Below are 15,113 nucleotides of genomic sequence, written 5' to 3' on the forward strand. Positions count from 1 at the left end.
AGTTGTACAGAAGAATTGATTTTCTGAGTAATGTTTGTAAAACAATCAACAGAATGAATTATGTGGTCTGTGGCACCTGTATCGATGATCCAGGTGTTTGAATATGTATTGTTTGGCATTCTTACATTAAAGACCAAGCTGGAAACAGATTGATGGGATGAATTTATACCTGCTGAAGAGGATAACAGGTTTGGAATAGAGGAAACAATTGCTGCTTGATGAGTATCCTGAGATGGTTGTTTGTTGTGGATTAAAGCAAGTAATTGCTGACATTCTTCTTGAGAGAAAGGCAGTGAGTTTGTGGATTCAAAAGAATTACTCACAGATTGAGCCATGACTTGATTGGTTGTGGAAAATCTCCCTTTCTGTTGTCTATAGTTGGGAGGATACCCATGGATCTTGTAGCATTTATCAACCGTATGGTTGGTCATCCCACAATGAGTACATAGCAGTTTTTCTTTTCTTCCTTGCTGCCTCCCAAAATTCTGTCTATGAGTTTCTATCTTCTTGCTCAAGAATGCTGCTGTTTCAACATTAGATGAACGTGTTGATCCAACTTCTTGTTGTTTCTCCTCTTGGATAATTAGAGAAAACACTTTGGTAATCGGTGGCAGTGGATCTATAAGCAAAATCTGTCCTCTAATGTGAAAGAAATTTTCATTCAATCCCATAAGGAACTGAATAACATGCTGTCTATGTTGATATTCTAAAAAAAATTTGACAGCACCACAACTGCAAGATTTTAATGCTCCACACGTACAGTTGGGAATCTGATTGTAGTTAAGTAGTTCATCCCATAAGCACTTAAATTTTCGATAATAAGCACTTACAGATAACTGATCTTGTGATAGTGATGCAAGATTCTTCTGTAGTTGAAAAATTCTTGGCCCGTTTCCATGAGAAAATTGATTCTCTAATTCTTCCCACATTTCTTTTGCAGTTGTTGCATATATAATTGTTCCTGCAATGTCCTTTGAAACAGAGTTCAAGATCCAAGATAGTATCATGTTATTGCATCGCTCCCATGATTCATACAAAGGATCAGAATCAGCTGGTTGTTGTATGACTCCACGGATGAACCCCATCTTGTTCTTTGCCTTCAAGGCAATTTGCATTGATCTACACCATGTGTGGTAATTATCCCCCGTGAGGACTTGAGAAACCAACACAGAACCAGTCGAATCTCCATTCTGCAGATGATATGGATCCGCTAGTTGATCACGCATGTAAAGTGAACTAGAGTTCAGAATTGAATTAGAGTTTGGCATTTCATCAGCCATCGCAGCAAAAAAATGGAACCCTATAGTTTCATCACTGATACCATGTTGCAACTTAGAAAGATATGAAGTAAAGTCATCGACTGAGAAGAAGAAATCTGAAGTGTGTATTATTTGGAGTTACAACTCTGTATTTATACATGTAAAATACTGAAGGCTATAAAGGTAAATACATTATAGCCAACGTAACTAATTAACAGAATTGAACTAGTAACTAACTAACAGAATTGAACTAGTTATTTAATAGTTTAAGGTTGGGGAGCTTAAACATTTCCTATAATTTGACTTTTTAAGGAAACAAAGTGGTAATGGACTTTGTATTTTACAGTTAGCCCATTTTGACAGCACATGAGGCTTCCCCTTGATGGTGTCTTCACCACTAAAACCCAAAAAGACATTATATGTATAATTAAATAAATATAGTATTATTCTTTGACTTGAGAGTGATTTGCCAAATCTACGTGTTTGCATGTCAACAATATGTATGGAGAGTGGCTCTCACGTTTTCACTATTCTTTAAACAGGAAAACAGCATCAACTATCATGAACTATATATACAACAGACTAAGGCATAAATCAGCAAACACAGCCACACCTTTCAGCTTGCTATTCTTTTCAGCTATATAACTCGATCTGAGTGATCATGGTTATGATCAAGTTTTGTTATTTGGCAATCTTTATCATCCTTGTTCATCATTTGGTGGCCATTCAATCTATAAATGCAGCAGCTCCTAAGAAGGGTGTTTCCCGGAATCCAGCAGATTTCCTATCTTTAGGCTACTACCTTAAAAAACGTCCGGAGGCTGAGAGCATCATCCAGCAAAAAGTAGGAGCCTGGATTCAGAAGGATTTCACCTTGGCTGCCAGCATCATTCGTTTGCACTTCCACGACTGTGCTGTTAGGGTAAGCTTAGGGACATGCACCTAACACTGATACAGTTTCTATCTATCAAATGAAAGTCCTAATTTTCCGTAATAGAAGTTCTAAGTTTGAAAATCACTTTGCATAGAAAGGGAAGATATCATCATGTCCATTTACATTTAGTATAAATGTTATACATACATAGATACATACATATATATATATATATATATATGTATGTATGTATATAATGTAATTATACGTACGTGTAGTTTTTTTGAAAAAGAAATTAATAATTGTGCATTATTGCAGGGCTGTGATGCATCCATTCTGTTGAACTATAGAGTAAGCGAGAGGGCAGCATATGTCAGCAGCACTCTCAGAGGTTTCCAAATGATCGATGACATTAAGGAAACACTCGAGAAGAAGTGTCCAAGAACTGTGTCTTGTGCTGATATTCTCACTGCTGCAGCTAGAGATGCCACTGTTTTTGCTGGAGGTCCATTCTGGGAAGTCCCATTTGGGCGTAAAGATGGGAGAATTTCTATAGCCAAAGGGGCCGAAATGGTTCCTCAGGGCCATGAAAATGTTACAGCTTTAATTGATCTTTTCAAAGCAAAAGGATTGGATATTCTTGATTTAGTCACTCTTTCTGGGGCACACACCATTGGAAGATCAACTTGTGGTCCATTTCTAAATAGGCTGTATAACTTTAATGGAACAAGAAAGCCTGATCCCTCTCTCAATACCTATTACTTGAAACTGTTGAAGAAGAGATGCAGGCACTCAACTGACCTTGTTTACCTCGATGCCATAACTCCGAGGACTTTTGACACTGTTTTCTGCACAAATCTCATGAGGAAGGCTGGGTTGTTAACAACAGATCAAGACCTCTACTCAGATCCAAGAACTGCTCCTTTTGTAGAAGCAATGGCATCTCAACCCTTCTTGTTTGAGAACCAGTTTTTGGTGTCCATGACAAAGCTTGGAAATGTTCAAGTTCTTACTAGGAATGAAGGTGAAGTTCGAGTGAATTGCAATTATGTTAATGGCCGTTGAAGGTTATATTGTTCAGTACTTCCAAGTTATTTTCCCAATGCTTTTATTCAATAACTCATGAAACCTGACATTTTGTGATTTGAAATGTTGGGAGTTCAAATATTGGTTCATTGTAAGCGCGCGAGAGCTCTTGTATTTTGATGAAGATCATTTTGCTTCTTATAAATCGGAGTGCAACATATACGTTAATTAGAATATATGATTTTTTTATAGTTATCAAACTTAACTTCCTGTCAAAATATATTAAAATGGATTCATTTTGTTGTGAAATTGTTAATTACTCTTTCTTGGTGATATACTTGGCAGAATTCATTAGATCTTCTAACATTCTTAAGGCTTGAAGTGGGAGATAAAATACATAAAAATTAGTGACTTTTACAATATTTATGAGCATTTGATGCTGTTAAGAAAATTCAAACGGGCAGCTAGAGAGGGATTTAGAATCTTAGATCCCTAAGATTAAGGATTTGTTTGGATCCATGAATGAGCTCAGCTCATCTTAGTTGGGTTCTATTTTATACATATCTCATTATCTAAACACACAATTTTCAAATCACTAAATATCGCTTAACTCAAAATCTCTTTATATATAGAACTCACAATATTTTTCAACTTTCCATAAATACATTTAAATTTATTTTAACATTCAAACACATCTAAACTCATCTTAGGTGGACTCCACAAAACTCACTCCACCATCTCAACTCACTACTATTCATAAAAAACTCAACTCATCTCAATTTAATTCAACATCTAAACGGAGCCTTAATGCTTTGTTTGGATTGAGAGGGGCTTTCAACCCATCTCATCTCATTTCATCTTATCAAGATTATAATTTTCACAAATTCCTACATAAAATATAATAAACAATTCAATATTTTCAAATCTCAAAATAACAATAATATTAAAAAATAATATTATAACAATATTTTATTTAATTTTTAACTCTTATCTCAACCAATTTCATCTTAACTCACTATCTAAATCTCAAGAAAGTCATTCGAATAAATATAGCTATTGTAGTACACATTTATGTGCTTATTTATCTTCCACTTTAAGTTCCAAAGTGAGAGCAATCACTTTAGGAGATTTTGAATTTAATAAATTTATTAAAAAAAAAATGCTTCTTTAATTATTAAGTAACAAAAAAAAAAAAAAAAAAAAAAATCCAAAACGGTGAGTTTTGCCTGTGGGTTTTATAGATAGGAGTAGTGTTTTCCCAAGTCACATGCTTGAGATGTGGTATATTGGAGTTGGCTCCCTAGTGAACTGGCCGTGCATCGTTATTCAAGCTGGGCTAAGGTTGCTTATAGCTTTGAAGATTGGGTCAATCAGAGCTCTTTAATTGGGCTGGGTCAGAGCTCAACCACTTGAAAGACTGGGCTTTTTAAGCAGAATTTGGGTATTTAATTTCCCTCCGTAAGGAATTCATACTTTATTTTATTTTATTTTATTAACAGAACATCTATGCAAGAGGCATTATTTTTGGTAGCGATAGATCACCTCGGATGAATTTGGGGAGGTTATATAGCAATCTCATTTCATATATATCAACTTTGCTAGCTGAATTTTGTGATAATTACCTAATAAACACATCATTTGATGTTGACTTTAAAGTAAATATGAAGTCTCCATTTAAATAATGTGTATTTCGTATTTTATTAATGTAAATATAATTATAGTACTCATGACAAGTTGATGTAGGGGCCCGGGTCTGATGAGCCCACCTTGTGGGTTTGAGAATCAAATTTATGATTTTTATAAGTAAATCCTATTATTAGAGTTTTCTCTCATGTGTTGCATATATTTTGTTTTGTTTGGTTATACAGATAAAATGAGATGAGATGAAATAAAATAAAAATTAAAAATTAAATAAAATATTGTTAGAATATAATTTTATAATATATTTTTAAGATTTAAAAAAGTTGAATTGTTTATTGTATTTTATGTAAAAATTTAGAAAAGTTATAAAAATTAAATGGAATAAAATGACATCATGTTTTGTGTAACCAAATAAGGCCTCGATCTCTCAATCTTTAGTTTCTGTTGACGATTACCTAGTCGTCAAAATAATTCTTATTTGGTACATCATCACATATTCTAATGACAAAAATTTAGTTAAGCGTAATTACTTTGAGAATAGTCTGGTTTGAAGTTTGATTAAAATTGAAGAACTAGAATTCACTAGACTTTTGTGAGATGGTTAATTGGTCAACCAAGACTTTGAGTGTTCACCCTAAACGTGTCATAAGATGTTTAATCAATTAGTAAGGAGTGTTTGGAAACTATTTCCATCTCATCTAATGATCACATCACATTTTCTTCTCAAATATTATTCAAAGACAAATACTTTCAAATTAATTATTACAACTTTTTAAAATAAAAAACAAAAACAATTAAAATTTTTCAAATTGTAAAATAAAAATAATATTAAAAAAATTATATTCTAACAAAATTTTAACTTTATAATATTTTTTATTCAATTTTTTTTCTCTTTCATTTCTCAAATATAATAAATATTCAACTCAAACTATTTTACTATTATTCACAAACCATTTTATTACTATCTACTAATTCTCATATCATCTTATTCTCCAAACATCCCCAAATCAACTTGCTTTGAGCAGTACCACTTATTTAATAGTAGTGATGCACATTTTCTAGGATCTTGAGCATGATTACTTGATAAATTCTTATTTGTTTCTTGTAAGATATTGAGCATTAAAGTGTTTTCTCTCTCCATACACAATTAATCACTCTATATTTAATCTTTAATCATCTTGTGTTTTTGGAGACTTAATTGGATACTTCATTGATGATGGGACGTTGATGAGTACTTTGTCTGCGGTTCTGTTAAAGATAATAAGATATGACTTTCTAAACAACCATCATGACCTTCTATAACATAGAAACCTAAGATGCAAAACGAGATAATAAGAGGCATTCTTTCTGAAACGAAAAGGTTTAACATACCCATTCCAATCCAAATCGAGAGAAGGAAGAAATCATTTTCGTGTACTAATGGGAGAAGTTCCCTCCGCATAGAAAAGAATCTCATTAATAGTCCATATAATCTAAAAAAGGCTTCTTCGAGGAGATCAATAGTAATTCTTATGCTTAGTCAAGAAAAATTAATTATCTAAACCTACAGTGTTGTAAATACCATACATGCATGAACTTAGTGGATGACTATTTAGACTGTAGACCAATCGCTCGATAGTTCGCTTGAGCAAACTTTAGATAGATTGTTCGCTTGACATTTGCTTGATAGTTCACTTGAGCAAACTTCAGATAGATTGTTTATTCGATGCACTCAACACTTCACTCAAGCAAATATTCAAAAGACCTACTTCATGCACCATTTTATATATAAACATATTTTTGTGATGTGTGAGTGTGGCAAAAAAAGAGAGAGAACTCATTTTGTAATATTTGAGAGCTTATTCGGTGTATTGAGACTTTGAAATTGAGAAATGATTTGTGGTACCTCTCTTGTACTCCATCTTTGTTAGTGAATTACTTTGAAGATCGACTTCGCTAGTGGACGTAGGCTATCGTTTGAAGTTGAACCACTAAAATCTTGGTGTTTTTGTGTGATTGTTGATTTTCATTTATATTTTGACTCTGATTTGCTTCCACTATTACTTTATATATATCTAGTTTGACTTTAGATCTCCACTCAATCCCAACACAGATGATCGCAAATCAAGAGATTTAGTAACTATGGCTTCATGGTAATGCAAGGCATTCATACGCTGGTGGTTGGGAGCTACGGATGGATGGGGGTAGAGGAGTAGCAGCTAACAATTCCAATGGTAGAGGGTGTGTGGTATGTGGTTAGTGTGAAATCATCATTTATTCGAAAATTCTACGTTAAGCTGGTGGGAAGATACAGATTTAATCATTTATATCCTTTAACATTCTCTCACTTGTGGGACAAACTCCTCTTAATAAGTGGACCCATTATATGAAATATTTAATTAATTGGGTGAATGTAGAGTTATAGTTTGAACTCAAATTCTGTTCTAATACCATAAAGATATAGAATTCATATATATAGAGTAATTACACTTGAGTATAGTTGATGATAGGCACAAGAATTCAAACATTACCAAAAGATAGATAATTTAAATATAAGATTACAATTCAGAGTAAGATAAGATGAACTTGATTAGGCCTCGTTTGTTTTAAAAAATGAGATAAGATAAAATAAAATCTTTTGAGATATGTTGAGATGAGATGAAATAAGATGAGATTAGATGAAATATATATTTGTTTTCAGATATGAGATGAGATGAGATTAGTTTGACTTTGTTATAGTTAATAATATGATGTGACTTACAAGTACTTATAGTACTTTTTATAGTATTTTATTTGTTTATTTATTTACCAATTGTGCAATTTTTATTTCTTTTTTGCCGCTTCCTTTTTTTTAACCATTTGGTCAATTTTGTTTTTTTTGCTGCTTCCTTTATTTATTTATTTACCAATGGTGTAATTTTTTTTCCTGCTTCTTTTTTTTTTTTTTTTTTTTTTTATTTTTTTATTGAAAGAAACCATTTGGTCAAAATTTTTTTTTGGCTGCTTCATTTGTTTATTTATTTACCAATGGTGCAATTTTTTTTTTTTGCTTCCGTTTTTTTTTTAACCATTTGGTCAAAAATATTTTTTTGGGTTGCTTCATTTGTTTATTTATTTACCAATTGTGCAATTTTTTTTAATGCTTCATTTTTTCCTTTTTTTTTTTAAACCATTTGGTTTTTTATTTTTTATTTTTGGCTTCTTCCTTTGTTTATTTATTTACCAATGGTGCAATTTTTTTTTTTTTTAAAAACCATTTGGTCTTTTTTTGTTTTTGCTGCTTCCTTTGTTTTTTTAAAAACCATTTGGCCCCTTTTTTTTTTTGGCTGCTTATTTTATTTTATTTTATTTACTGAGAGAAACCATTTGGTCAATTTTGTTTTTGGCTGCTTCCTTTGTTTATTTATTTACCAATGGTGTAATTTTTTTTACTGCTTCATTTATTTATTTACCTTGTATTAATATTTTTTTTTCTTTTAATCAAATATTTTGCTGCACGTTTGGTACAACTTTACTTTTTCTGTAGTGTGTATTCATGTCAATATACTATTTATTTAAAATATATTATTGAAGGGAACAATATTGAAATAAGGTGAGATCTGGAAGATGAAATACTTGAGAAGAAACTTGAAATCTTTTGAAATGAAAATTGGTAGCTCAAAATATATATTTATTTTTGTAAAACTTCTGACAATATGAAAACTTTGAGAATTTTTCAAAATTTTAGTTTTCAGTAAAGTAAACAAGGCCCGTTGTAAGCTATGAAGATTAGTTTGTTGAGTGAGATTAATGATGTTGGACCTCTTCTGATTTTCTTGATTAAAAGTTAGGTGGAGCACTGTAGATCTATCTTCAAATTGGCAAAGAGAAAAATGATAAAAAAAAAGAGAAGAGAATGGAGTTAAAAGTAGGAGGAAGATGGAGAAAAAAAAAAAAAAGTGAAGTATGAGCCGGGGAGGCCGAAGCCGGTAGACTTTTCCAGCGGGTGTTTGAGGGGAGCTAGCTTTTCTTAGAGAGATAGGCAAAACTCGAATATGAAACAATGTTTTAAAATCTCGTAGCTCTTCTCATATTTACTAATCGCTATTTTTTTTTTGCACATCTCAAACGTTACAAATTCAACCCACCTCGATCCCTGTCACCAGATCATTTCTATATAGCATCTCGATTGTGTATATATGGGCAAGGAGGGCACCACACCTTTACAAAGCAAAACCCATTAATACACACAAATGAAAACCTGCTACAGCTATTTCCATGCAAGATCGTCTATATAGCTCAAATCATAATGCATTAAACCAGACATAAGTGTAGATTCCATATACTGATCAAGAAGCTGATCCAAGTCAGAGCTCCCAACTGATGCATTCATGTTCTGGTTAGCCTTAGCTAATTCACTGATTTGATCGGTTTCCAACTCACAAATCTGATGATCCTCATTTTTCTCTAATTGCCGTTCTTGTCTCAATATTGGTTGCTCTCCTTCTATTCTTGGTGTCCCACAGTACTGTTGGAGAGGAGCAGTATCCCTCTCATGATTTATGATCCCAAACCCAGATGAATTCAACGAAGAGGAAGAGGAAGATGAAGAAATATAAGGTGTGCAGCCAGAGTTTGAAGCAACATTAGGGTTTCGATCTTCAGTGGTACTGGTTATGGCCATGGTCTGAAGCAACGACGAAGGCAGACGATTAGGTATTTCTATTTTCATAGAATCTGTGTTCTGAGAATTCAGTGTGAAAACTGAAATGGGTTGTTGATGACGGCTTTGTGATATACTGAATGCAACCTTACCAGAGGCTTTCTGATGAGAAGATATTAAATTGTGAGTGTTTGGGTCCAACCCTTGTGAGAGAAACCTTTTCTTGATGCATGAGTTCCAAAAGTTCTTCACCTCATTGTCTGTTCTTCCAGGGAGATGCTTGGCTATCTGAGCCCATCTACTTAATATTAACCCCACAAAACGCTATTAGAACATACGGAGGAAAAAAGTCGGAGATCAAGAAGTATAAAGAAGAAATACTAAGCTTTCTTTGATGAAATAAGCCTTACTTATTGCCTACAATTCTATGAATGTCAATGATGATCTGTTCTTCTTCTGGAGAGAACGAACCCCTCTTAAGATCTGGCCTTAGATAGTTTATCCACCTCAATCTGCAACTCTTTCCACACCTATGCAAACCTGCAATTTCAATTCGGCTTAGTTAGCAAACAGTTCTTTGGTTTCGCGCGCGCGCGCGCGCGAGAGAGAGAGAGAGAGAGAGAGAGAGAGAGAGAGAGAGAGAGAGAGAGAGAGCAGCAGCAGCAGCAGCAATTACCAGCAAGTTTTGGGACAGAGCTCCAGCTTCCATGTCCACGGGTCGTGAGATATCTGATGAGCTTCTCATCTTCTTCAGGAGACCATAGCCCTCGTTTAATCTTCTGTTTGTTGCAGCAACGATGGCTTCCCATGATCTTTTAGTGTATTTTGCTTTATCAACTTTTTGAGAAATTTGGCTAAAGCCTAATGACTCATGTAATGCATTGCAAAAGGTCCTCTATAATGTCCCCCTAATGGCCCCACCATTGGAAAAAATAGAAAAAAATTTGAAAAGAAACGTACGGAATGATATCTTTCATAAAGCTGAATAATATAATTAGCACAACAAAGATGACTGCAATTGGGTGGCCTGGTTACTCTTGTTTGTTATAAATTGCTTAAGCTAGCCAGGAGTGAATGAATATATATATACACATAAATATTCTTGATTCTTAATCTTTGTCCAATTCTCAGGTTAGGTTTCAATAGCTACATTGTTATCCCAATGTAAGAGGAAAAAACTCGATCATGACCCTTTGGGCCCGAAAGAAAATTCCATTTGAGAAACGTGCTGGATGGATAACTTAGGGTGCACTCATCATGCGGAGGACCCAAGGGGTAGTCTAATTCATGAGTGTGTGGTGGCTCTCTCTTCAACAATTGGACATTTCATCTCCAAATATAACGCCCCACTTTTTGACAACAAAACTCATCATTCACATACATACATCTATATATATATATATATGTATGTATGTGTATGTATATATATGTATGTATAAATATGTGGGTATGTATGTGTGTATATATAATATAGGAAAAATTTAGTTTTAAGTAATTTTGCGCACCAATACCCGCACGTATCCAACGTGATTTATCAGAAAATTAGATTTTAATAAAAATAGTGCCAATTTAAATTTTGAATATGAAAGCATTAGTATTGGTACGCAAATTGGTATGCAAATTCGCTTATACGTAACAAAACTTATATATATATGTATGTATGTAGAACTCTAAAAATGAACTGACATATATGGGAAAGCTTTAATTTGCAATATTGTTGAGTATGAAATTAAGCTATAAGTTTATAAATATAAGTTTATAAATAAACTGACGAGTTATAAAATAATAAAAAAGGAATTGAGAAGTGCTAAGCCTACGTACAAAGAGTATATTAAAATAAATTTACAAATGGATGTAATTTAATTAACGTAACATATTAGATCTACTTTCTATCAAAACGGATTTTATAATCTAATACAGCACTGTATGAAGTGATATCTATTATTTATAAGCCTTTTTCTTAAAAAATCCTTTTATCTATCAAGCATTTCTCAATTAAGCTATAGAGAAGACCATGATCATACTTTTTTTTTTTTTTTTGATAGAAACAATCAACTTCATTATTTAAGAAAAACAATTACATACATTTATTAAACCATAAGGTTCGAGAAACAAAGTCTGGAATACTATCCCAACACATTTCAATATTCTCCACTCTCCAAGTATTTCTAGCAAGCTGGTGCTGCCATATTTCCCTCTCCATACACATGAGTAAAAAGAAAACTAATCTCAAATAGTTGGAGTTTCTAAAGTTTGAGGGACTTTTACTCAAGACTTGGTCGATCTTCTTTTTAATAGTTGTATTGAATATATAAGTTTAATCATTTATAATATATAAGTTTAATCATATATATATATATATATATATATATAGATGATTAAACTTATATATTATATACACATATAAGTTTATATATGATGATCACTATAATTCTTAAAAAAAGAAAAAGAAAAAGAAACTAAAAATTAAAAACCACGTACAAAGAAAATCACAAACTCAAAAAAGTGTATAATTAGTTTATTTTATTCTTATGGCTGAGAATGGGTGAAAATATTTTAAGCATTGATCTCTCTATGTCTCGCCACACAAAAGGGTGGATTGCTATTTAAAAGGGTAATTTTGCAAGATCTGCAAAATTACATGAATGAAGGATGATAGATAACGTCCTATATATATATATGCAGAATTTGCAACATAATATTGGGTGAATGTTTCGAGATTAGGCACCGTGTACGTGCATATATATATATATATATGTAAGTATTTGTGCGTGTGTTCACATATATATAGCTAATAAATATATATATGAGATTGAACTTCAATATAATTGAGAGTGAAGCTTAGAATCTTTGCTATCATGTGAGACCACGATTTGTTTTAAAGAACTTTAATTCATGAAAATAAAAATTAATAAATCTAGTTATTTATATTTATTTTAAAAAGATACATTATAAACGCCGGCAAAGTCTCTGATATCATGTAAGATCACTTTATCTTAAATATTTAAATTATAAAAAATTAAATTAAATTATTTATATTTATTGTAAAAATACATAAAAACACAAGTTAGCCAATGGAATAAGAATAGCGCCTCTACATAAAAATTAACACAAACACGGGAAAATATGCTTGATCAGTTTTTTTTTTTTTTTTTTTTTTAGGAGGATACATTGTTCTTAAACCTCTATTACATAGAGTCACTTTTACATACTCTTTACGTATCTATTGATATAATTGGCTAAAATCATTATTTTATATTAAAAAATTGATACAACCAATCACATTATTAATACTCATTTCAAGGAAGAATACACTGCAGGCTTAATCATATCGACAATGACACATTCTCTTTCATGGACCCTCGATCTCTCTCTCTTGTCTTATATATGATTATGAGTATTATTTTCAAATAGAGTAAATTAAATTAATAAAGCACGAAGGTGGGGAATTCCATAGAATGTCCATGATCTGTAGATCTTTGAGGGCCTAAGGCTCTTACCATCTTAGCCCCTTATTAAAAAAAAAAAAAAAATGAATGGATATATATTAGAGTTCTCTCACGTCAGCATCATTATTATTTAAATTTAAAAGTTAATATTATAATTATAAAATTAACTTAGAAAAGGTATTACATATTTATTTAAAGGAAAATGACACTGATCTCACGTATAAGATATACTGATAAAGTGTACTGATTCGATCTGTTTTATTAATATATAACATTTGTCTGTATTTATTTGTTTTGTATTTTTTTAAAAAAAATAACACAGTCGATACCCAATTCGATACTGATTGTCGGTGGTCTAGTGATGTCGCATTGCGCGTTGAATCTTGTTTGTTCGACTAGTTTTCAAACTATTAGTACCGATATTGGGGTGGTGAGCGCACTTGCTCTTCACCGCGCTACAAGATTTCAAAACTTCTCTAAAAGGACCTATAATATGGAATTTGGCACCAATGCACGTCTTTGATCATAATTCACCAAGTCCTGTTGGGCGCATGGATCGGACTAATTAATCAATTTGAGACAGTATTATAATCTTTTGAGACTTAGTACTATTTATTCAATTAATTATCTCAAACCTAGCACATGCATCTAATGATTTGTAAGTCTTTTCTTATTAGTTAGGTTTTCATTTAAAAGAACCTAATTGTGTACGTTGTTATGATTGATTCGGAAATGGATCGATATTCATAGTATTTAGTCTGTAATACATGATGGGCGGTCCCATGTTTGTTACTTGTTCTTGTCACTCTAATCGCTTAATGTATATATACATGTACATACATATCATATATATATATATACATATAATATATATTTATATGTATGGTGATTTATCATTTGTGTCATTTAATTACTTGGGATACTCTTTAAGATTTCAATTAAGTCCTTTAAAATTATTGACCTGTAGTTGAAGTTATGGTAAAAATACCGAAACACACCCAAAATTGGCCTAATTAAGAAAAAATTACGATTATCTACCATTTTTGCACTGATTTGCCAACTCAAAGTATCTTAGCGCCATTAATAACGTGCCATCTAATAACTCTATATCATTTGATTCAGATCCTCTTGCATCAATTATTTAAGTCATAAGTTATTTTGAAGTAAAAACTAAATGGTCTTTTGGTAATAGGAACCTACGAAACTTTGTTTTTTTTTTTTTTTTTTTTTTTTTTTTCGTGTGTGATGAAAGGTTACATGAATAAAAATTAAATGAGAAATAAAATAATTATTTGAACAGTTAAGATAAAATGAATTAATAAAATATTGAGGTGGCATGATAGAAATAAAAAGACATTGCTTAGAAAATCACGACATAGGTAGTAAATATTTGGATTAAAAGTAAAAAAATATTTCCAAAAACTTCTTTGAACTTTCAGAAAATCTATTTGAAACAATATTATTAATATTTAATCTGGTTCTAAGTAAACATTATTATATATAGTGTGATTATCTCTCTCTCTCTCTCCCCCAAAAACCACTTTGGTATTCTACTTTATATTTTTAAAGTAAATGATTAATTATATGATGCACCAATCATTCAATTAATTAATCATATATAGTTACTTGTTCCATTTTTTGTTTTGTTTAATTTAATGGCCGGCCGTTACGTTTCTTAAGAACCCTTTCTTAATTTTGGGCAATGTGGCCATTGGACCAATGGCTTTAATCTTCTTGTATATATATATATATATATATATAGAATTAATATTTGGACAATAATTGGTTATATATACATGGTGGCCCTCATCCATTGTTCCACACGCCATAACAATAATCAAGTATTAATGTTGAAACTTTGTAGGGCTGAGAGGCGCCAAACATAAAGGGTAGGCTAATGTTCTTCAACCAGCACCATTGATCCCTTTCTGCAGATAGACTGAGTCTTAATTGATCTTGTCAGCACCAAAAAATAAAAAAAAGGTTAATTTTTGCGTACCAATCTTACCATTCTTGACGCGTGTTCTTTGAATGTCTGCAGATATGTCTCTATCTCATATTGTCACCAAAAGATTGCTTAGTTTGAGTAAGCTATTGACTTAAAAAAGATGGCTGATCTGGCCTTCTAATGACTTTCTTGTAACATTGATTACCATAATATTCAAGCAATGCTTATGCACCCCTCACAGCTAATTCGTGGTCAGTTTCTTTGATCTAAAGCTAGGAAATATTTTTCTTGGGAA

The 15,113-nt window shown here is 31.9% G+C and overlaps 2 protein-coding genes across 3 annotated transcripts; one reads left to right on the plus strand and one right to left on the minus strand.

The window, feature by feature from the left end:
• The first annotated feature begins 1,920 nt into the window (after positions 1-1,920).
• On the plus strand, positions 1,921-3,198 carry LOC122298911 (peroxidase 7-like). Its single transcript, XM_043108755.1, has 2 exons — positions 1,921-2,181; positions 2,452-3,198. The coding sequence occupies exons 1-2, from the start codon at positions 1,921-1,923 to the stop codon at positions 3,196-3,198; spliced, it is 1,008 nt and encodes a 335-aa protein (XP_042964689.1).
• Positions 3,199-8,812: 5,614 nt separating this feature from the next.
• LOC122298673 (transcription repressor MYB6-like) lies at positions 8,813-10,479 on the minus strand. Of its 2 annotated transcripts, none has more exons than XM_043108532.1 (3): positions 10,098-10,479; positions 9,832-9,961; positions 8,813-9,722 (listed from the first exon to the last, which is right to left on the minus strand). In XM_043108532.1, exons 1-3 carry the CDS (start codon positions 10,228-10,230, stop codon positions 9,029-9,031), a joined length of 957 nt encoding a protein of 318 aa, XP_042964466.1. In that variant the 5' UTR covers positions 10,231-10,479; the 3' UTR covers positions 8,813-9,028. The 2 variants fall into 2 exon arrangements, with proteins under 2 accessions (XP_042964466.1, XP_042964467.1); XM_043108533.1 differs by having other exon boundaries at positions 8,813-9,719; positions 10,098-10,478.
• Between the last annotated feature and the right edge of the window lie 4,634 nt (positions 10,480-15,113).

Source organism: Carya illinoinensis, chromosome 16 (assembly GCF_018687715.1).
Source record: "Carya illinoinensis cultivar Pawnee chromosome 16, C.illinoinensisPawnee_v1, whole genome shotgun sequence".
Lineage (NCBI taxonomy): Eukaryota > Viridiplantae > Streptophyta > Magnoliopsida > Fagales > Juglandaceae > Carya > Carya illinoinensis.